Raw genomic sequence first — 24,940 nt, 5'->3', positions numbered from 1 at the left:
TGCCCATGTCAGCGAAACCGAGATCTAGAAGTGCTGTGTGTTCCACCCACACTTAAAAAGAAAACTCTTATCACACACCCTACTCCAACAAACCAATCTACATCTCTTCTCTTCCTCATATTTCCTCCTTCATGCACTAAGCCTACCTCTCACACCCCAATCTCACCCTCACAGCCCTGTTTCTCTGTATCGTTGCTATCTGGTAGCCCCCCCCCACTCTGTATATGCCCAGGTTTTCAGCATTCATTTCCCCTCTGCATTCCCTAATCATGCTTCTTTGGCAATATCCTGCCACTTACATTATGACCTTTGAACCTCAAAGGTATACTCTAGCACTTGCCACCATCTAGATCTCTCTCTGCCTTTACTTGACCATCCCATTTATATTCTGATCCCCGTCCCTTGTGAGTATACCCAGCACTTTGCCACCATCTCTATCCTGCTGTCTATTTCTCTCTCTCTCCCTCTGCATTTCCCTCAGGTTGGGTAACCATGTATCTCCTTTGCAGCAGCACACCTGTTTCTGTCTTCATTCCTGATATCTCTCTCTCTTCTCTCTCTCTCTCTCTCTCTCTCTCTCTCTCTCTCCTTTCTCTCTCTCTCTCTCTCTCTCTCTCTCTCACACCTTGTACCTCCACTACAGCAAGACACCAATTCCTGTCTCACTATAGCCTTTCTTCATCTGACACAAGATCACCTCCTGCAATGTCCCCTCCCCTCTCAAAAGATTTTTGTCTTGCAAGTTACTTGGTGACCCTGTCAGTGCAGGTGCTACTTAAAAAGCATCCAGTCCACACTGTAAAGTGGTTGGTGGTGTTTGGAAGGGCATCCAGCTGTAAAAACCTTGCTAAAACTGACCTTGCCTCTGCTTGTGCCACGTAAAAAGCACTAAGTCCACCCTGCTGGGTGTTTGGTGTTAGGAAGGGAATCCAGCTGTAAAAATTCTGCCAAAACAGTCACAAAATTCTGGTGCAGGATTCTGCCTGGCTGGCTCCTGTGAAACCGTCCTACCCATGCCAGCATAGAAGGCAGACATTAAACAGTGACAGTGGTAAAAAAGCAAGACAGTGGTTAAAAAAAAAAAAAAAGCAACATGCCCATATGCCAAACTACACTGGAGATAACTATTACATGTGAAAGTGTGTGGCATTGCTTGGTATCTCATGAGCATTATTTCTGTGGATTGTACCAAGAATGTCCATTCGACTGTAAAGGAAGACCTAGAGATGTTATTGAAGGAATGTGGTACAAATGAATCCAAAGATCCAGTCTTTTGTGACAATAATAATGGTTTCTGGCTACAATGATATACATGTAGGAATGACATATAGTTGATTTAATCAAACCCAATACTTCGTTGATATGTATTTTCTCCAACTGCAGAGGGATTCAAGGGGAAAGTTCACCCTGGTGGAATTTGAACTTGAATAGCAAGGAACATATTTAATATTATAGTCTATCTTTTTGTTGGTACACTCAGCCTTTGGGAGTTGTGATAATAAATGTTTCTGGTTTAGGCACAAAGCTATCAATTATGAAGGGTTAATCAATTCAGTCCAGTTGGATGAAAGGTAAAATTGACCTTGGGTGGATTTGAACTCAGTATATGAAGAGCTAGAGAGAATGCTGCAATGTATTAAGATGGAAGTATTTCTTAACCCCTTAGTTTTTAAACCAGCCATATCTGGCCAAAATATTCTACTTGTTTTATGTTCAAACTGGTCAGCTCTGACTTCTCATACTTATCTTACAATACCATTTTAAAAATGAAAAAAAAATAACATCTCAAAGCTACAAGACAATGTATGATTAATTCAAAATGATGTGAATAAATAAGCATTACATTTGACAGAATAATGTGAATGCTAAAGAGTTTAGTTATATAATTTTGGCTATTTACTCTTTTACTTGTTTCAGTCATTTGACTGTGGCCATGCTGGAGCACCGCCTTTAGTCGAGCAAATCGACCCCGAGACTTATTCTTTTGTAAGCCCAGTACTTATTCTATCGGTCTCTTTTGCCGAACCGCTAAGTAACGGGGACGTAAACACACCAGCATCGGTTGTCAAGCAATGCTAGGGGGGACAAACACAGACACACAAACACACACACACATACATATATATATGACAGGCTTCTTTCAGTTTCCGTCTACTAAATCCACTCACAAGGCATTGGTCGGCCCGGGGCCTATAACAGAAGACACTTGCCCAAGATGCCACACAGTGGGACTGAACCCAGAACCATGTGGTTTGTAAGCAAGCTACTTACCACACAGCTACTCTTTATTTATTCCCCATTCTTTCGGGTAAAAAAATCCCATACTCCTTAAATTATAAGATCTCCTCTTTATCAGTTCTTGATTGAAGAATATAACTGTTTCAGAAAGTTCTGACCTTATACCACTGCTGAATAGTAGTTCTAAACATCAGTGATATGACTATAAAGTATTCAGGCTTTGAGGCCCATAATGAAGCCATTTATTCCCTGCGTCTCTCTGCTATATCTGCTTATTTTTCTGTCATTCTAGAAGACACCTCATCCAGCCAGAGTTTATTATATGAACCTCCACTCCTCTGTATGCTCTAATTATATCCCTCTACAACTACTTGGCTTGGTTAAGGATGGTCTTTCTTTTCATTTCACTCTATTATATCTTTTTTGATCTCTTATTTAAGATCCAAATTTTTTCTCGATTTTGGTTCTTCCTTCCTATAAATATCTGTCATTTTGTTGCTGATCTCAGAAATTGCATTTTTGTGTGTCATTCCCATAATTTTGCTCAGTTGTTATTCGTGGAGAAAAGAATTTCCTTAGTCATCAAAATTATATAATTATAATTAGCTTTCACTTTGTCAGAGTATAACTCGGTGATTACTGCATGGTTTGAACTTATAATCTTATGATCACTAATGAAGTACTTTACTTCCTCTCACAACCACCATGCTTTCATTTCTTCATTTGAGAATTTTTCACTTATTTTTTTTAGCATTGATATTACAATGGTAAACTGAATATGTCCTCAAGTTTAGTAGCAATATTGTTTATATGTGTCTTTAGTAGAGTTCACTTTGTCGTATGCATTTGGACCAAGTCTCCTGTGTGAAGCTGACTTCCTCCTATACCTTGCATAAGCCATACAAGGGTCATGTGTATGTTATCTTTCATCCTCTGAATGACTTGCATAAGCCCTTTTATTGACTCATAGACAACATTCCTTTTAATTAACAGAAATTACAGGAGGTGAGCATCACAGGAAAGAAAGGAAGGGCTGTTCATATTTTCAGGTTTTCAGTTAAATTACTTCCTAAAGGATTGTATAAGTTTAGGTTATTACTTTGACAATCCAAGCTCTTCAACTTGGTTGGTTAGATGTATGCATGTAATATATATATATATATATATATATATATATATGTATAAAAAATATATATAAAAAATACAAAATGGGACAAGAACGCAAAACACTCAAAGAGACGATACAAAAAGTGGACGGGTCATTCGAAGCCTCTAATCTTCAGTCAAGAACTGGATCATCCTCGCAATATATATATGAAGATCCACTATGCTTGGCAGTACTAAAAATAGTAATTATGGTTGCTATTTCTAATGTTTTATGCCTATCCCACCTCTTTCTCAAGGGATATGAATTCAGAATGTTGTGAGGCATAACTAAATACTTCAAAGTTAAGAATCTGATGTATTACATTGCATACATGCATGTGGTGGATGGTCGCTTTTTGGTATTTCTTTCTAGCAGGTCATGTAATCATGTAGGGACTCTGTAGTGAGGGTAGTGTTTGTTTTGTTAAGCCCTTGGTTAGTTTCACTTGAGCAGACCTATGATCAGAGGCGTTTCAGCTGGACTCATCTAATCATCATCATCATCGTTTAACGTCCGCTTTCCATGCTAGCATGGGTTGGACGGTTCAACTGGTGTCTGGGAAGCCCAAAGGCTGCACCAAGCCCAGTCAGATCTGGCAGTGTTTCTACAGCTGGATGCCCTTCCTAGCACCAACCACTCCGTGGTGTAGTGGATGCTTTTTACGTGCCACCGGCACAGGTGCCAGATGAGGCTGGCAAACGGCCACGATCGGATGGTGCTTTTTACGTGCCACCAGCACGGGGACCAGACAAGGCTGGCAAACGGCCACGATCGGATGGTGCTTTTTACGTGCCACCGGCATGGAGGTCAGTCGGGCGGCGCTGGCTACGGCCACATTCGGATGCTTCTCTTACATGCCACCGGCATCTAATATATAATGTATTTAGGACTGCATTGCCCAGTGTGTCCTTCTTTTATCAAGATGCGAACATATGATTTAAAGAAGATCTAATGGTTGTTTCTTGCAGATTGAATGATTATGTAGAGGTACTTCATTAGTTTCTCCCTTGTTGGTTTAGTTCACTTGGCATCTTGTACGAGAATGGTTGGTTGTACATGAGTGTATTTAAATGTAATTAAGAGAAAAAGATTAGACAGCCTCTTGATAAAAAAGGACAAGCCTATATTTTCAAACGTTCTTCTAGTGGCTGTGTGGTAAGTAGCTTGCTTACTGACCACACGGTTCTGGGTTCAGTCCCACTGCATGGAACCTTGGGCAAGTGTCTTCTACTATGGTCTCAGTCCAACCAAAGCTTTGTGAGTGGATTTGGTAGACGAAACTGAAAGAGGCCTGTCATATATAATAATATATTATATATATATATATATAATATATATATATAAACATATACATATATATATATATATTATATAATATATATAAAATATTATTTGAGACATATATATATATTATATAATATATATATATTATATATACGAAGGCTATATTACAATTATAATACTATTATATATATATATATATATATATAATATATATATATATATTATATATATCATCATCGTCGTTTAACGTCCGTTCTCCATGCTAGCATGGTTGGACGGTTCGACCGGGGTTCTGGGAAGCCAGAAGGCTGCACCAGGCTCCAGTCTAATTTGGCAATGTTTCTACTACACTGGATGCCCTTCCTAACGCCAACCACTCCGTGAGTGTAGTGGGTGCTTTTTACGTGCACCTGCACAGGTGCCAGGCGGGGCTGGCAACGGCCACGGTCAGATTGGTGTATTTTATGTGCCACCGGCACGGAAGCCAGTCGAGGCGGTGCTGGCATCGGCCACGAGTCGGATAGTGCTTTTTACGTACCACCAGACCAGGGATCCTGGCTGGTTCAATTCGATTTCGATTTCGCTTGCCCCAACATGTCTTCACAAGCAAGGGGGTTGGCAAGGGTGCCTGTCGTACGGTCGCATTGGAGTATTTTACGTGCCACAGCCACGAGTCGGATAGTGCTTTTTACGTACCACCAGACCAGGGATCCTGGCTGGTTCAATTCGATTTCGATTTCGCTTGCCCCAACATGTCTTCACAAGCAAAGGGGGTTGGCATGGGTGCCTGTCGTACGGTCGCATTGGAGTATTTTACGTGCCACGGCCCCGAGTCGGATAGTGCTTTTTACGTACCACCAGGCCAGGGATCCTGGCTGGTTCAATTCGGTTTCGATTTCGCTTGCCCCAACATGTCTTCGCAAGCATGGGGGGTTGGGATGGGTGTCTGTCGTCGGATGAGGTTCTATATCGACTTCGCTTGCCTCAACCGGTCTTTGTGTCCAAGGAGGAAAGGCATTCATAAGTGGGCTGGGCTCACTTGTCCTGCCTGGTCTTCTCACGTACAGAAGATTTCCAAAGGTCTCGGTCTCTGGTCATTTCCTCAGTGAGGCCTAAAGTTCGAAGGTCGTGCTTCACCACCTCGTCCCAGGTTTTCCTGGGTCTACCTCTTCCACGGGTTCCCTCAACTGCTAGGGATTGGCACTTTCTCACACACCTATCTTCATCCATTCTCGCCACATGACCATACCAGCGCAATCGTCTCTCTTGCACACCACAACTGATGCTTCTTAGGTACAACATTTCTCTCAAGGTGCTAACGCTCTGTCGAGTATGTACACTGACATTACACATCCATCGGAGCATACTGGCTTCATTCCTCACGAGCTTACGCATGTCCTCAGCAGTCACAGCCCATGTTTCGCTGCCATGTAGCATGGCTGTTCGTACACACGCATCATACAGTCTGCCTTTTACTCTGAGCGAGAGGCCTTTAGTCACCAGCAGAGGTAAGAGCTCCCTAAACTTTGCCCAGGCTATTCTTATTCTAGCAGTTACACTTTCAGCGCACCCACCCCCACTACTGACTTGGTCACCTAGATAACGGAAGCTATCAACTACTTCTAGTTTTTTCCCCCTGGAAAGTGACGGAAGTTGTTTTCTGCAGATTTTCGGAGGTTAATGCTCCCGAGCATCTGCCACATACAAAAACTATCTTCCAGTTAGCCTACCTTTGACATTGCTGCACCTCTTATGTGTCCATAGCTTACACTGGGTACATCTTATAGAGTTTCTACCTACACCTTTTCTACAGATCGAGCAGGGCCATCTTCCTGAAGATATTTGTGGATTGTCTACCTTTCTACTTATTAGTACTTTGGTTTTAGCTAGGTTGACTCTAAGGCCCCTTGATTCTAAACCCTCCTTCCACACCTGGAACTCCTCTCCTCCAGTTCTGATAGTGACTCAGCAATAAGAGCAAGGTCGTCAGCGTAGAGGAGCTCCCAGGGACAGCCTGTCTTGAATTCCTCCGTAATTGCCTGGAGTACTATGATAAATAGGAGGGGGCTGAGTACTGAACCCTGGTGGACCCCAACCTCTACTTTGAATTCTTCTGTGTACATGTTGCCAACCCTGACCTTACTTACGGCATCTCTGTACATGGCTTGCACAGTCCTCACCAGCCATTCATCTATCCCTAGTTTCCTCATTGACCACCAGATAAGGGATCGGGGGACCCTATCAAAAGCTTTCTCCATGTCAACGAAAGCCAGGTACAGGGGCTTATCTTTGGCTAGGTATTTCTCCTGCAGCTGCCTTACCAGGAATATAGCATCAGTGGTACTTTTTCCTGGCACGAACCCAAACTGCATCTCATCTAAACTAACTCTCTCTCTGATTAGTTGGGCTATGACCCTCTCCGTAACCTTCATTACTTGATCCAACAGCTTGATACCTCTGTAATTATTTGTATCTAGGGCATCACCTTTACCTTTGTAGCAGTTGACTAGTATGCTGCTGCACCAGTCATTGGGTATGACTCCTTCGTGTATCACCTGGTTGACTATACGGGTGACTAGGTTATAGCCGACACTGCCAGATATTTTGAGCATCTCTGCAGTAATTCCTGATGGGCCTGGGGCTTTCCCTGTCTTCATGCTTCTAATTGCCTTAGCTACCACGGAACTATCAACTCGGATAGCTGGTCCCTCTGTAGGGTCAACATTCGGCAGACTCTCTTTATCCCATTCATTTTCCTCATTCAGTAACCTTTCATAGTGGCGTCTCCAAGCTTCTCTCTTTGCATCCTCATTTAGCGCAAGTGAACCATCCTCCATGCGAACACATTTCTCTCCTACCACATCACGATTCTCTCTCACACACTGTCTTGCAACACGAAATACCTCAAGTCTTTCATCCTCACGGCGCAGGACATTGGCAATTTTCTCTTATCTGCTTCCCCTCTGGCTAGATAGACCTGTCTCCTAGCTTCCCTTCTGGCAGTCTGATACCCCCTGCTACCTGCTACCACCGTTCTTCCAGGCCTTCCAAGCCTGTTTCTTTTGTCTAATAGCCCTGTCAACAATATTGTTCCCACCACGTTATTTTGGGTCTTAAGGGGACTTTGCACCAGCCACAGATCTGGTCAGCGGCTTTCAGCAGGTTGTCCCTCAGAAACGTCCAGTTGTCTTCTACCCCATGTGTAGCTATACCCCCTTCACTTCGTCAAAGGCTTCAAGTAACATATCTCTAAATCTCTGTCCATTCGCAGGGGCTTTAAGCTTCCAGACCCTTCTTCTCCATGTTGGTCGTCTTCTAGTCGCCCTCTTAGTCCTGATCCTAAAGTCACTAACTACCAGTCTATGTTGTGGGGTGCATTCTTCGCCTGGGAAGGTTTTGGCATTTTTAAGCAGCCATCTTTCCCTTTTTCTGGCAAGGATGTAGTCGATTTGGCTAGTATGCCGGCCCGATCGGTAGGTGACCAGGTGGCTTGTTGGTTTCCTGAAGTTAGTGTTTTGCAGACCATAAGACTATTCGCATCGCAGAACTCCAGCAGCCTGGTTCCCTCCTCGTTGCGGGAACCATAACCGTAGCCTCCATGTACGCCATGGAAGCCCCCAGCATGTCGTCCAACATGCCCATTGAAATCACCTGCCCATTGTGTCTGTGTTTGTCCCCCCAACATTGCTGCTTGACAACCAATGTTGGTGTGTTTACATCCCCGTAACTTAGCAGTTCAGCAAAAGAGAATGATAGAATAAGTACTAGGCTTACAAAGAATGAATCCTGGGGTCAGTTTGTTCGACTAAAGGTGGAGTTCCAGCATGGCTATAGTCAAACAACTGAAACAAATAAAATAAAAGAAAATATATATATATATATATATACAATCGCAGCACATGATCTCAGATCAAGTCACTTGCTATGCAAGTACATCTCTATATATATATAGATACAAAATACAAGTTATCAAATGTGGTCACTCTAAGTAGCATTGCTTTTGAGTGGTCCGTATTACTTGGTGTCATATATATATATGTAGATATAATGAACTTATTGTAGTCAGTGCTACAACTCATCAGAAAAAATAACCAAGACTGCATGAACAGTACATAGAATATGCACAGGAAGTGAACTGTGTATAAGTCTTTAAAAAAAATGGTGGTTGGTGGGCATCAAGTGTATTGTTGGCAAATTTCAGGAAGCATGGAAGTTTTGAAGGATGTAGTGTCCCGGCAGGTAACAACTGATGCAGGTATTGTATTCCATGCTTCAGCAATTCTGTTTGCAATTAAGCAAATTATTTTATAAATTGCCCTTTAGACAACAAGATTAATTTGCTTTTGGACTGGAGAGAAAAAAGATCATTAGAAAAGAGAAATCATCTTCTGCAGCATTTTATGTCTGTGTTTTGGTTCTGGCTTGGGTTGGATGTTTTTTCTTAGGCAGTGTTTTATAGCCAGGTGCCCTTCCTGTCACCAGCCCTTTTAGTCCCTTATGGATATAGTGTACCTATTCGATAATTTGAGTACATATAGCTCACTAGGAACCGGTAGACTAATTCCTTGTGATTTCTTGTAATCTTTTACGTTCTGAGGTCAACTATGTGGTTTCAATTTCATATGACGTCAGATATGTTCCAGACAAGTGTAGGTAGTCATTTGAATTGACCGTACTCTTCCCTGTTTTTCTATCACAGTTAGTAAACAATAAGTGTTATTGGTTACTGGCTTCCAGTGGGCCAATCACTGGGTTCCTATATTTCTGATGGTGAGAGTGAAAAAGCAAGTTATTGTAAGGTTTAAATCTCTCAGCAATATACACTGCCAAAATATATATCTTCACTCACTCACTCACACACGCACACAGAGGCTTTCTGTCTGCCAAATTCTATGCATTAATCAACCTTTCCATTGTAAAAGACAGTTGTCCAAGGTGCTATTCATTGGAGACAAACACAAAGCTACATGTCATCATGAACTGGACATTACAATCCAGTTCTCACACCACTTATTTAGAAAATCAATAGAAAAAAACACAGAGCTCATTTCTAGCCAGGGTGTCACTATTAAGAGATATTTATTTTCTTATTCACATCGCCCTAATTATAAACAGAAGGTTTTAATTCATTTTCATTTGCCAAATTCTTGTAATTTCTTATAATGAAATTTATAAAGGGATACTGTTTATGACAATTTTCATCATAAGTGATGCACTAAGCCAAATTTTTTTCAATTAGTGGTTATTATGGTTTACTATTTAGCCATTGAAAATTACCAGGATAAAACTAGCTGTGCAAAACCTTTAGATATAGATTTCAAATAGTAGTTCACACATATAGCTTGTTTGATATGTAGATTTGTATATGCCGTCAATACAAGTGATCAATACCAAATAGTTTATAGACAATAAAGCATGTTTCTGTGGCTACACACAGGTTCTTCATCTACTATAGATTAAACTATTTTGTGTTAGTATCAAATCTTTAAAATTCTTTCTCAAATCATCCAAACAACCACAAGAGTCTCGACATCTAGGATTATTGTTTGTAAAACAAGGAAAAGTAAATTTGAAAAACTGAAAGTAGAGTTAGCTTAATTTGCACAAAATTTCTGACAGGAATCAAACTGAGAACACCCATGCTTTGAGTTCCAATAAAATAAGAAAAGAAAAATAAAGATGCCCTTCAGTCATGAATGACCATGGGATTACACCTAGAAAGTTCCTCTCCGAGGCACAAGTCCAAGCAAGGTTGTTTTATGAAAGACCAGCTGTCATCCATGCATACTAGCTTTCCCTCTCCACACACCTGATGTTATCCAAGGGAAAGGCAAAGGCTGATACAGTTTCGCACCAGTGATGTCACAACTCATTTCTACAGTTGAGTGAACTGGAACAATGTAAAATAAAGTGTCTGTATTCCAATAACTAAAAATACAATTGAAGAGATTTTAAACATAGAAATATGGCAATGAAATTAAAACAGTGGAAAACATTTGGTGTCAAGTGAAAAAGAAAAAATTATCAGGAACTTGCCAGCCTCGTCTGGCACCTGTGCTGGTGGCACGTAAAAAGCACCCACTACACTCACGGAGTGGTTGGCGTTAGGAAGGGCATCCAGCCATAGAATCATTGCCAGATCAGACTGGGCCTGGTGCAGCCTTCTGGCTTCCCAGACCCCAGTTGAACCGTCCAACCCATGCTAGCATGGAAAGCGGATGCTAAACGAAGATGATGAGGTTGATGAAACTAGATAGATCAAGAGATGCAGGTACATTTATGAGTTGTGGAGGGTAGAATTCATAGACCATCAGGTAAGGACAAAAATTCAGTATTTGATGGTTAAGACCCCTTTATATTTTGAATTCCTGCAGAGCTTGATTTTACCTTTTATCTTTCTAACATTAATAAAGTAAGTGAGCGTTGCCTATTTTTCAGAGATGTACTAGTTTGGCAAATGACCTAATCTGAGGTTGTGTGTTAGAACTTAAGCAATTATTTTACAGAAGAGCTAAAGGCTGTGAGCTGGCAGAATTGTTAGCATGCTGGGCAGAATGATTAGTAACATTTTGTCTGAGTTCAAATTCTGCCAAGATCAACTTTGCATTTCATCCTTCCAGAATCAATGAAATAAGTACTAGTTAAGTACTAAGGATGATGTAATCAACTAGCCCACTCCCCCATAATTTTAGGCTTTGTGCCTATAATAGAAAGGACTATGGAAGAGCCATTTTAGCTATTTAACTACATAAAACTACTGAAAAACTGCTATTTATTTTCATGTGTTTTCAGAATAATAATTTGTATAGTCCTTAATATACCTTTATTCATCTTGGCTTTCATATCATGTCACTGGCTACTGAGTTATTTCTCTTGGCTTATTTTTCGTTATGTGTGTGTGTGTATGTAAATCTCAATTACATGCACATACATATACACACACACACACACACACATATATATATATATATATAGAACTAGTTGATTCTGCTATTGATGCACATCTTCAGTTAATATTTAACCTTTTCAAATACATCGTACATTCCGAAGTAAATTTCAGAGTTTTAGTATCTTCTCTATTACATTTCATCAAAAAGGAAGTTAGACTAACTTCAAAAGTCTAACATTTCATGTGTATTTTTACCCCTCATACCCCCTCCCCCACCCTTTTTTTTTATCCTCTCTTATTTTCTTCTCTCTTTCCATTTCTACATATTCAACCTCAATGACTATGACTCATTTCTTCAGTTCTCTGAGAGAAACTTTTTACTGTGTTCTATAAACCTGACTTGAAATAATCACCAGCTGTTATTTCTTCCCCCTCTCCACGTTTTCCTTTTTCTTCTTCTCTCTTATTTTGGGGGTAGATTTGCTTCCTTTTCTGCTTTTTATGTTACTTTTAAATAACATTTTCTAATTTTTGTCTTCATTTCACTTCTTGTGTGTGTGTGTGTGTGTGTGTGTGTGTGTGTGCATGTATGTATATGTATATATATATATATATATATTTATATGTATATATATAATTGTTATGCATGTGAGAAAGACAATTCTTTTATCTTTTACTTGTTTCACCCACTGGACTGCGGCCATGCTGGGGTACCACCTTGAAGAATTTTAGTCACATGAATTGACCCCTAGTACTTACGTTTTTTCCTTTTTTTTTTCTCTTATTTTGGGGGTAGATTTGCTTCCTTTTCTGCTTTTTATGTTACTTTTAAATAGCATTTTCTAATTTTTGTCTTCATTTCACTTCTTGTGTGTGTGCATGTGTGTGTATATATATATATATATATATATATATATATATATATATATATATATATATAATTGTTATGCATGTGAGAAAGACAATTCTTTTATCTTTTACCTTTTACTCGTTTCACTCACTAGACTGCGGCCATGCTGGGGTACCGCCTTGGAGAATTTTAGTCACATGAATTGACCCCTAGTACTTACTTTTTTTATTTTAAGTCTGGTACTTATTTTATTTGTCTCTTTTACCAAACCACTAAGTTATAGGGAATCTGTTTTACTAAGTGATATACTCTATACCATGTATTGAGTACACACTTCCTCTTCCCTGGACGATCTGCTGTTTGAATGCATCTATATATGTATATATATATGTATATGTGTGTGTGTGGATGTATAACTAAGTGTGTGTGTACACATGCACATCACTGCACACACTCATTCGGTGATAAGTCTGACATAAAATATCTCTTCAAACTAAATATTATTTTACTGTTTCACTGTTACCATTATCAGGGATATACTCTGTTGGTACTACAATCACTGTGTTATATAAATTTTCCCAAGCTATGATATCCTTTCAGTGTTATGTGTCTGCAGTTTAGCTGTAAACCGATCTGCTTAACAATAGAAGTGTCTTTTTTATTGGTTATTAAAGAGGTTTTGCTATGAAACTTACTTCGCAAGAATTAGAAACAAAAAAAAGGGAAAATTTTAACAAACACTTTTTTCTATTTTCTTCATGTTTTCACTCATTAGACTGTGGCCATACTGGGACAGTACATTCAGGTATATAGCCAATCATAGTTGACCACAGTTCTTGTCAGCTGGTATTTAAGGCGGCGAGCTGGCAGAAGCGTTATCAAGCCGGGCGAAATGCGTAGCCGTATTTCGTCTGCCATTGCATTCTGAGTTCAAATTCTGCCGAGGTCGACTTTGCCTTTCATTCTTTTGGGGTCGATTAAATAAGTACCAGTTATGCACTGGGGTCGATATAATCGACTTAATCCGTTTGTCTGTCCTTGTTTGTCCTCTCTGTGTTTAGCCCCTTGTGGGTAGTAAAGAAATAGGTATTTAACAAGGAAACCAACTCAGAGATAATACATGTATAGGTGTCTCTATGTGCACGCATGCACACACACACACACACACACACACACACACACTCACACACACACATATATATAAATATATATACAAGGGTAAGATCCAAGGATCTGAGTGTAGGAAGCTTATAAGCTTCAAGCAGTGCATGGCAGGTATAAAGAACAAAAAGTAGACAGTGTACATTAAGGAACAATTCCCCACTGTCATGAGTTAACTTGGAAATTTCAAGTGACAATATAACTTTTATTTAACGATTAATTAAAGTAATCTCTGCCTGAGGATTAAATAAGTTGAATACCCCTCATTGCATTACTATTACATAATTATATCTGAGTATTGAGGTAAAATGTCCACTCTGCAAGAATAGTCTTTCTTATCCTATTGTAAGAAGTCTATTTCACAAAAATGATAACAGTATCCTATTGGCAACACCAATTTGTTATATTTCTCTTGTTTACTTACAAAGAATAGAGCAATAATCCAGATAGGTGTGTTGTCTGTGGTTCAATATACTTCTCTCATTTACCTGCGAAGAAGAAAACACAGTGGTACTCCAAATAGGTGTGAAGTCTGTTTATTCTAACTGTAAAACTCAAGACAGTAATCTTTATATATAAAAGTGAGGTTGTGTGCTGTCTGTCTCCTACGATTTAGATTCCTAACTACTCCCACATTTTGCGGTGCAGTTTAACCAAAACCGGGTATCTTATAGTCGTGATTCATATCGAGCCCTTCTAGGTATTAGCGCGCATCTACGATGAGTCTACGATTTAAAAAAAAATTTACCATCAATTTTTCCCATTTTTAATGCATTTTTGGCATATATAAGGGAAGTAACTCTCTAAAAATTTATTATTAAATCTCAGAACGTAAAAAGCTACAGTAACACCCCCCCTTTGTGGTTAGCCATATTGAGATGGCTATTATACTTTACATCTCTAAAAATGCTTATATAGTTATTTCCCTTACAAACCCGAGCAACGCCGGGCAATACTGCTAGTAATAACATAAATGAAAAATCGAGACGTCTTGTGAAAGTTCTCGCGAGTTCCAGAACTTTGAATTCTATTGACTAGTAATCTCCATAACAGAGTTATTCAATTATCTATTATCACTTCCCTTCCACCTTTGGACTTCATCCCTACCAGGACATCTTCTGTGCCTTTACTTCCCTCCTTCTCTATCAATAAGTGACTGCCATAGTTTCAAGTTAAATATTAATATCTGTTATCTCCTATTTCATCATCATCGTTTAACGTCCGTTCTCCATGCTAGCATGGGTTGGACGGTTCGACCGGAGATCTGGGAAGCCAGGAGGCTGCACCAGGTTCCAGTCTGATCTGGCAGTGTTTCTACAGCTGGATGCCCTTCCTAACGCCAACCACTCCGTGAGTGCAGTGGGTGCTTTTTACGTGCCGCCCGCACAGGTGCCAGGCGAGGCTGGCAACGGCCACGGTCGGATTGATGCATTTTACGTGCCACTGGCTTCGGCCACGATTCGGATGGTGCTTTTTACGTGCCACCGGCACGGAAGCCAGTCGAGGCGGCGCTGGCATCGGCCACGATTCGGATAGTGCTTTTTACGTACCACCAGTCCAGGGGTCCTGGCATCTGCCGGGTGCCAGTCCCATTTAGCCATTTTTAGTTAGAGTTAATGCTATTCTACATGAATTGCCTTGTAATTTGTAGAGGCTGTGTATGCTCCATATCAATTTTTTTCTCTTTCATGATTTTTATATCTAGTTGCCCTTCTTATCACCAAGTACTTTACAACATGGAATGGGTGCATTGTATCATGCCACCAGTAGAGATGTTCTCTGCCAGTACTGTATGAGATTTCGTTCTGTGGATGGAGAAACTTGAGTATCTTAACTCTTTGACACTTAGATTACTTTGTCAAATGCAATGCTTATCTATTCACATTGTTTTCTCTCACAGCTTTGAAATTTCAATGATGTGATTGACTGTCTTTAGAATAACAATGTAGGGTAGGTGTGAGGGGCCAGATTTGTCCGGTTTGAGCATAAAGCAAGTAGAATATTTGGGCTGGATACACCTGGTTTAAAAGGTAAAGGATTAAAATTTAACTATTTTTCACGTGAGTGGCTTTGTGGTAAGTAGCTTGCTTACCAACCACAGGGTTCCGGGTTGAGTCCGACTGCGTGGCATCTTGGGCAAGCGTCTTCTGCTATAGCCTCGGGCTGACCAAAGCTTTGTGAGTGGATTTGGTAGACAGAAACTGAAAGAAGCCCGTCGTATGTGTGTGTGTGTGTGTGTGTGCATGTGTTTGTGTGTCTGTGTTTGTCCCCCCAACATCGCTTGACAACCGATGCTGGTGTGTTTACGTTCCCCATTAACCTAGCAGTTTGACAAAACAGACTGATAGAATAAGTACTAGGCTTACAAAGAATAATTCCTGGGGTCGATTTGCTCGACTAAAGGTGGTGCTCCAGCATGGCCGCAGTCAAATGACTGAAACAAATAAAAGAATAAAAGAAAAAGAATTGAAAATTATGATCCAATCATTGTTAGTGTCAGTTTAGAATATTTCTTTTTAGATTTAACTAAACACTTGTAAACATTTTTCCTAATCTTACACAATCAAAATATGTAACATTTTAATTAGGTGTGTAATCAGCTTGCAATGCATAAGGTTACTCTGTGTTTATGTGTGTGTGTATGCATATCTATATATATGTAAGTGTATATAATATGTATGTATGCACACACTCTGCCTTATATACTGAGTAGAATTTCTTCCATTTGTTTACCGACCACATGGTTCCGGGTTCAGTCCCACTGCGTGGCATCTTGGGCAAGTGTCTTCTGCTATAGCCCCGAGCTGACCAATGCCTTGTGAGTGGATTTGGTAGACGGAAACTGAAAAGAAGCCCGTCGTATATATGTATATATATATATATATTTGTGTGTATATGTTTGTGTGTCTGTGTTTGTCCCCCTAGCATTGCTTCACAACCGATGCTGGTGTGTTTACATCCCCGTCACTTAGCGGTTTGGCAAAAGAGACCGATAGAATAAGTACTGGGCTTACAAAGAATAAGTCCTGGGGTCGATTTGCCCGACTAAAGGCGGTGCTCCAGCATGGCCACAGTCAAATGACTGAAGCAAGTAAAAGAAAGAGTTACAAACATCATCATCGTCGTCGTTTAACGTCCGCTTTCCAAGCTAGCATGGGTTGGACGATTTGACTGAGGACTGGCGAACTAGATGGCTGCACCTGGCTCCAATCTTGATCTGGCAGAGTTTCTACAGCTGGATGCCCTTCCTAACGCCAACCACTCCGAGAGTGTAGTGGGTGCTTTTACGTGCCACTGGCACGAGGACCAGTTAGACGGTACTAGCAACGGCTATGCCCAAATGGTGTTTTCTTTTTTTTTTTTTTTTACCTAGCACTATTTAATTAATATGTACACACACACACACGCACAATTTTGCAGTGTGCATGCATGTATGTCAGTGTTCAATCTTTCTGGACACGTAGTTGTCTGTACATCCCATTATGATCATCCTAAATTACTATTATTTTCAGAGCATTTATTTCTCTAATCAGATACTTTGCGCTTTTGTACAGCTATCATCCATTTGATGTAGGCATTTATACTTATTTTTATCTTTTTATATACTTATTTTTAACTTTTTTTTTTTACTTTGTAAATTCTTTTCATTATTGTGTTAGAAATTACTATCATCATCATCATCATCATCATTATTATTTTTATTATATAAGGTGATGCTCTGGCAGAATTTCTAGTATAAATCCTTAAAAATGTTTTAGCCCGAAGGCCGCGGCCATGCTGGGGCACCACCGCTGTTGAACTTGGCAGTACTTCTTTAAGTTCTGAGTTCGAATTCCACCAGCGTCAAATTTGTATTTCACCCTTTTGGGTGGGGTCAATAAAATATAGTATCTGCCAAGTATTAGGGTGGATGTAATCAACTTGCTCCTGCCCTAAAACAATTTCTGGCCTTGTGCCAAAATTAGAAAGAATACTATGCCAGACAAAATGCTTAGCAGCATTCCTTTCAGCTTTACATTCAACGTTCAAATGTTGTTGAGGTCAACTTTGCCTTTCAGAGGTCAATAAATTAAGTACCAGTGAACCACTGGGGTCAATATGATCAACCAGTCCCCTCCCCCCAGGCTTTGTGCCTTTAGTAGAAAGGATCATCATCATCATCATCATTATTACTAAGGCAGCGAGCTGAGAGAATCGTTAGCACACCAAATAAGATGCTTAGCAACATTTCTTCCATTTTTACGTTCTGAGTTCAAATTCCACCAAGGTCAGCTTTGGCCTTTCATCTTTTAGGGGTCAGTAAAATAAAGTACTAGTCGAGTACTGAGATTAATGTAACTGACTTGCTCATTTCCCCATACTTGCTGGCCTTGTGCCTATAGTATAAAGAATTATTATTATTATTATTATTATTATTATTATTATTATTATTATGCTGACAAATCAGTCAACTTTAATAATAATAATAATGAAAATAATAATAATAATAATAATAATAAATTCCTTTTTTTTCTATAAAAATAAAAAGAATGAATTATTATTATTATTATTATTCAGTAGTTTTATTTTTATAGCGTGCTTTCACTTCACTACCGAGCGCAGCTCTGTGTGCCTTGGGTATGTGCTGTGATTTGTTGTGATGCTCTGATGGTTATTGTATGGAAAGTGTTCTGCGTAGGATGTGTGCAGTGCCCAGTAGTGCAATTTTCTGTATGTTATATGTGTTTGTAAGTCCTGGTGTTTTTGTTATGTATTTGTCTGAATATTTTTTTATCATGCCTAATGCACCTACTATGATAGGAATTGTTTCTGTTTTTAGAGTCCACATTCTGGTTACCTCTATTTCCAGGTCTTTGTATTTTGAGAGTTTCTCCATTTCTTTTAGAGACACGTTGTCATCAGCCGGTATTGATACATCAATTAGAAAGCATTTTTTTTCTTCATGATCTCTGACAACTATATCTGGTCTGTTGGCCTTAATTTCTCTATCTGTGTGTATCGGCATATCCCAGAGTATGGTTGCTTTCTTGTTTTCTGTGACCTTTTCTGGTGTGTGCCTATACCATCTTTTTTCTGTTGTTATTCCATAATGTTGGCATAGCTTCCAATGTATGTAGGTTCCAACTCTGTCATGTCTGTGAATATATTCCTTCTTAGCCAGGACTGGGCAGCTAGAGATAATATGATTTATTATTATTATTATTATTATTATTATTATTATTATTATTATATTATTATTATTATTAAAGTTGACAGTGGTCTGTCAGCATAAAGGACCACACCATTTATTTTACAATATTAAGTTATTTCCCTTAGCATTAAGGAGCCCAAATTATGCTGGGTTTCACAAAATAAATAATGATGCAAAATAGTGTGGTCAGTTTAATCAATTGTCGCCCATCCTACGAAGCACTTGAAATTGTTTCTCCTCTTTCCGTCTTGCTGTAGGCTTAAATTATTTTGACACGAGACAAAATAAGAGCCTGGCCTTCTGCATGACTCATAATTTCGTTAAATGTCTTTCTGTAATAAGCGTTGCACATGTATGCACACTCGGAATAAACACACGTTCACATGCTCATCATGCTTTGTGTGTAATATGAACATGCTCAATGTCTGTTATATGCCACAATCACATGTACTCTTACAAACCCTCTCAAACATACATACACACTCTTTAGGGATATATCTTCAATACACAAGTATTCCAGCGTACACACCTTCACATAACACACACACACATACACACTCAACATTATCAGCTGTTTCTATAGAATTACGTATCACACTTCCTTTCTCTGCTTATTAGCTAGTTGTGGACAATTGTGTGTGTGTGTGTGTGTGTGTGTGTTAGTATGTGTATATGCATTTTATATGTGAGTATATGTATATGAGAATGAGGGTTATGTAAATAAGGGTTACATATGTGATTCTTGTAAGGTGGCGAACTGGCAGAAACGTTAGCACGCCGGGCGAAATGCGTAGCTGTATTTCGTCTGCCCTTACGTTCTGAGTTCAAATTCCGCCAAGGTCGACTTTGCCTTTCATCCTTTCGGGGTTGATAAATTAAGTACCAGTTACGCACTGGGGTCGATGTAATCGACTAAATACCTTTGTCTGTCCTTGTTTGTCCCCTCTATGTTTAACCCCCTGTGGGCAATAAAGAAATACATATGTGATTCTTGTTTGCATGCTTGCATGCAGATACGTATGTGTGTGTGTGTGTGTGTACTTTTATTTAAAAACCAAAGACCCATCAAGCTCTCATTTCTGTTGTTTTCCTTGCTCCCTCTGTTCTGATGTATGCAATTGCTATTGTCTCTCTCTTCCCATCCCATCCCATCCCATCCCATCTCTACAATTCTACAATCCTTTTTGTTGTTTGCTGAAAGAAAAAAAAAAAAACGAATTTTTTTCACATGCATAATTATCAATACAAATATCATAAATTAGGTACAGAGGGTAGTCTTTTCTTCCCAGCCCAGAAAACAAATGTAAAATACACATATTCATGTACATCTGTATGAACATAAATGCATGCTTGTGCATTGATAGAGACATAGATATAACGATAAAATTTTGTATATATATATATATATATAAAGGGTGAAATATAATTAATTTAATAAAATCAATTTCACCTCGTAGTCTTTCGGTATGGAAAGGACCATATTCGGTATATAATTATAATAAAGGGTTTTTTGCAACAAGTTGCTTAAACCACATACCAAAAATATTAGAAATATTTGCTATAGACTGCTATTTCTAATATTTTCGGTATGTGGTTAAAGCAACTTGTTGCAAAAAACCCTTTATTATAATTATATATATATATATTTATAAATGAGGGTGAAAAATTGATATCAATTTAATAATACCATTAATTTAACACCAAGTGGCTTAGCACGTAAAACTAGGGAGATAATACAAATTTATGTTATATATATATATATAAAGAAAGGGAGAGAAAGTGGTAAATAAAGCAGAAGAAATAGAACAAATAGGATTCTATACGTAAGAGTGTGTGTGTGTGTGTATATATATATATCATCATCATCATCATCATCATCAACATCATCATTTATGACTCAAGGGCTGAGAGTTTTGTGCTTTGATAAATGCAGTGCCCCAAACGCATGGCCTTTGAGTCACTTATGTAATTTTGCAGCCGATTAAATTGTTTGTTTGTTTGTGTGTGTGTGTGTACACATAGAGTGACTGCTTCTGCGTCTCTCTCTTTCTCTCTCTCTCTCCTCCTCTCTCTCTCACTCTCTCTCTCTCTCTTTCTCCCACCCACACACATACACACATCAGTGTCAGTTGCGTCAACTTCCCAACTTCCTTCCTCTTTCTCTCTCTCTCTGTCTTTCTACATTATGTCCACCACACAACAAGTGGCCGTACGAGCCGCCTGAATGTGGTGGACATTTGTTGCATGCACTGATGCTATCCAAAATCTCAAAGTTCCTCAGTGCTAACCTTCTTCATCAATTACCTTCCAGGCAGGGGGCAGCAGAAGTTCGAAAGCAGATCCATTCTCCAGCCATCACCAACGAAATACCTAAAAGTACCAGTGGAATAAACCTAGCTGTTGTGAGTATGCAATATTGTATATGTTTACATATATATGTATATATATGTGTGTGTGTATATATTTGTGACTGCGTGAACATATCTACATATAGGAGTGTGCTTGTATATATTAATATGTATATACGTATGCTTGTGCTGTACTTTTTGCTTCCCCATCATCATTACCACTGCCAGAGCTTCAAGTATCACTCAAACAACTAAGTAGAAAACAAACTTCACACACACACCACACACACACACACACACACTCATTCTTTCTTCCCCCCCCCCCACCATCATCCGTCACTGTTTTTCTTTTTTTGCTTTCCCTTCTATCACCTATTTCCTTTTATTTCTCTTGACTGTATCTCCTTTCCTCTCTCCCTCTCATTGCATACACACACACATACACACACACGTACACACATACATGCATATATGCATAGAGGTGCATAGGATATATACACACACACATAAACACACAGGCATTGTGTTTCTTTGACATTTACTTAATAATCAACATTTGTCTGTTTTTTTTAAGGGACCTCATTTTCATCTAACTACTAACTTCCAGTTCTTTACTAAAGTTTATACAATTCAGCTTGTTTCATTTTAACACACACACACACACACACACACACACATAAAAATACACACAGTATTTATATCTTCTCCTTGTCATCCAATGCATTTTACATAGATTTAACTTGTGAAGTATTGGTGTGATGTAAGCTGCCATTGTATACATACTTTGTTTATTATTACTTTCAAGCAGTCTTCTCAACCAAATTTTTTTACCTAGGGACCCTTTTGATTCCTATTTTATTTGCGTGAACCCTTATAGCCGTTTGATGTTTAAAAAAAAAATCCAGTTATATTTTTAGAATTAAATATTATTAGATTAGAAATTCTATAAAAATGATTATTAGAATATTTTGTGTACTATAGAAGTATAACCAATTTATTGCAGATAAAGTTTAGCAATAACATCTTATATGGACTCTGGGTTCGAACCATTGCTTCACTGGCTTGAATGTCTCAACTCAAGCGTCAGACACATCATTTAAAAATATCCATATTGATGCATTGTTCTTACCCATGCCAGCATGGAAGGCAGACATTAAACGATGAGGACCCATTTTGATGTATCTATGTATATGCTTATGTTCCCATGACCATTTTCTAAGACTTGTGAGAGAAAGGGAAATTATTCTCAGACTGGAGAATGCGTTCATGGGCCAAGTGGCAGTGTTAGTCTAAGCCAGTGGTTTTCAACCAGGGTTCCGCGGAACCTTAGAGTTCCGCCAGTACAGTCCAGGGGTTCCGCAAGAAGTTACAAAACTGCTAAAATCAGCAGTAATTTTTAATTCTCTTGTGCAGATATGTGTGCATAAAACTATTAAATTATTGCACAGGGGTTCCTCGAGCCAGTGGAATGTTTCCTTGGGGTTCCGCTCCAGCAAAAAGTTTGAAAAGCACTGGTCTAAGCAATAAATCAAATCTTAATTAAGTCTTCAGGCCAAATACATGAATGATCCCTTCCTGCAAGCTTCTATGTAGAAAGCTTTGGTTAACCTTGTGGCTATTGTAGAAGTATCATACACTGGTATCCAACCCCAAACCTCATAATTCTAAAGCAGATGCTTTAACCACACAGCCATAGGTGCATGTTAGTAAAACTACAAATGTAAAATAGCTATAAAAATAACTTCCCATTATTGTATTTGATTGCGATTGTTATTGTTAATATCCTTATTGTAATTTGTCTGTCATGTGAATAATATATCTATACGTTGTTGTGAGACAAGTGACTAGCAGTCCAAAATTAGTTTCCCCTTTGTCACATTTGTCATTAGGTATTTAATATCTGTCATTGTCTTCATCATCATCATCATCATGTCATCATTTTCAGGCACTTAAGTATTGGATGGCTCTCTTTTAATATATACACATGCACACATACATGACATATAGATATGCATTTGTGTGTATGTAAGTGTGAATACTTGCTATTGCATTAGGAATTGCATATTTTCCAGACTCAAATACTATATCCTATAATACTATATCCTCATTATTACTCCATAGCCCATATCTGAATTTATTAATCTACAGGCCTGCAGAACTAAGGCAGCCTGACTATATTGTTGTTTGAATCAGAGAAATGCTTACGAACCACATGGTTCCAGCTTCAATCCCACTGCTTGGCACCTTGGGCGAGTGTCTTCTACTATAGCCTCGGGCTGACCAAAGCCTTGTGAGTGGATTTGGTAGACAAAAACTGAAAGAAGCCCGTCATATATGCATATGTGTGTGTGTCTGTGTTTGTCCCCCCAACATCGCTTGACAACTGATGCTGGTGTGTTTATGTCCCTGTAACTTAGCGGTTCAGCAAAAGATACCAATAGAATAAGTACTAGGCTTACAAAGAATAATCTCTGGGGTTGATTTACTTGCTAAAGGCGGTGCTCCAGCATGGCCACAGTCACATGACTGAAACAAGTAAAAGAGAGAAAAGAGAGTATCAGACAAAAATACCTTGTGATGTTTGGTTCTATCTTTTAATGTTTTGAGTCGAAACTCCTGCCCAAGTTGGTTATGTCTTTAAAGGTGGTGCTCCAGCATAACCACTGTCCAATGATTGAAACCAGTAAAAGAATTGATATGAATATGTAACATAAAGGATGACAACTGATTTATTACATACCTCAAGAGATCAAAAGTAAAAAACAACTCAGGATTTGTTACTGGGGGTGACATAGTTTTACAACATATAAATTAACTACTTTGATTTTAATCATCAATTTTAGATGTGAAAGAACAACAGTGAAATATAACTTGAGTTGTTAGATTATTGACCAAAGATGCCTTGTAGTTATTGTATTTTGAGTTTTTGAGGTATAATTAATCTACTACCTAGTTTAACACCATTGTCTGGCATCTTGGGTGCTTTTAGTAGAGTACACTTTTTTTGCAAGCATTTGGATGAGGGCTAAAGTCTCAGAGGGCCTGAGAAAATAAAAGGGTGCTGCCCTTCTTTGACTAAATAGTTAAAAGAAAAAAAAAGAAAAAGAAAAAAGACTCACTGATGGAAGAAGAATAATGCTTCTATCAAATTTAGGTAGGACTGCTTGCTATGTTAAACATTAGTATAATTGCCTATCCTGCTAGTAGAAAGTAAGTGGTTAATTATCTACTGGTGATAAAATAGTACAGGTAAAATAACAATAGCTATTTGTTGTACCTACTTTGAGAAGATGGAATGGCAGATATTCTGTGATGAAATTGAGAATTCAGTCTCCCAGCAAGCAGTATATAAATACCTCAAGTCTTATTAATGAGCCTGCTAGTCTTTTCTGTTTCAAAATGCTGCCTATAATGTTTGACAACAACCAAATTATTTGTTACTTATTTCTTATTTTTAGCTTCATTCATTTAAACTGTTGACAGGCAGTGTTTCAAGCATTTATTTTCTGAGTCAGTGCTAAATTTTAATGATGTTCTCCTGAGGACTTAATTTTTTTTTTTTTAATTAAAAATTTTTTTTTTTTTGCCTGTCAGCTGCCACCTGGAGAATTAATAACGCCTGTTGAATTTGAAGATTTTGTGCTACAGCATCAAGATACTATTGACCGAGATCCCTTCCGAGATCTCTTACAATTTCCTGAAGATGACATTGAAATACAGCAAGTTCCCAGGATATGTCGAACCCTTACACCAGTTGTACCAGAAGAGCCTGGGTATGTTACATACATCAACTTATGGGGATATTTAAAAAAATTTTTTTGACAGAGTATTC

At 38.7% G+C, this 24,940-nt stretch overlaps 1 protein-coding gene across 12 annotated transcripts in view; it reads left to right on the top strand.

Moving 5' to 3' along the window:
• The window catches only part of LOC115215058 (dedicator of cytokinesis protein 7), a 213,939-nt gene that overhangs the window by 35,317 nt on the left and 153,682 nt on the right, over positions 1 to 24,940 (top strand). For 6 of the 12 annotated variants that reach the window (XM_036505610.1, XM_029784198.2, XM_036505613.1 and 3 more), the window contains exons 1-2: positions 20,935 to 21,162; positions 24,703 to 24,881. In XM_036505610.1, coding sequence (XP_036361503.1) covers positions 21,013 to 21,162; positions 24,703 to 24,881 — 329 coding nt within the window. In that variant the 5' untranslated portion in view covers positions 20,935 to 21,012. Of the gene's footprint in view, positions 1 to 20,934; positions 21,163 to 24,702; positions 24,882 to 24,940 lie in introns of those variants that run through there. The other 6 variants (XM_029784205.2, XM_036505614.1, XM_029784204.2 and 3 more) reach the window with 2 other exon arrangements.

Source organism: Octopus sinensis, linkage group LG8, assembly GCF_006345805.1.
Source record: "Octopus sinensis linkage group LG8, ASM634580v1, whole genome shotgun sequence".
NCBI classification, from domain to species: domain Eukaryota; kingdom Metazoa; phylum Mollusca; class Cephalopoda; order Octopoda; family Octopodidae; genus Octopus; species Octopus sinensis.
This window is presented reverse-complemented; position numbering and strand designations above follow the sequence as displayed.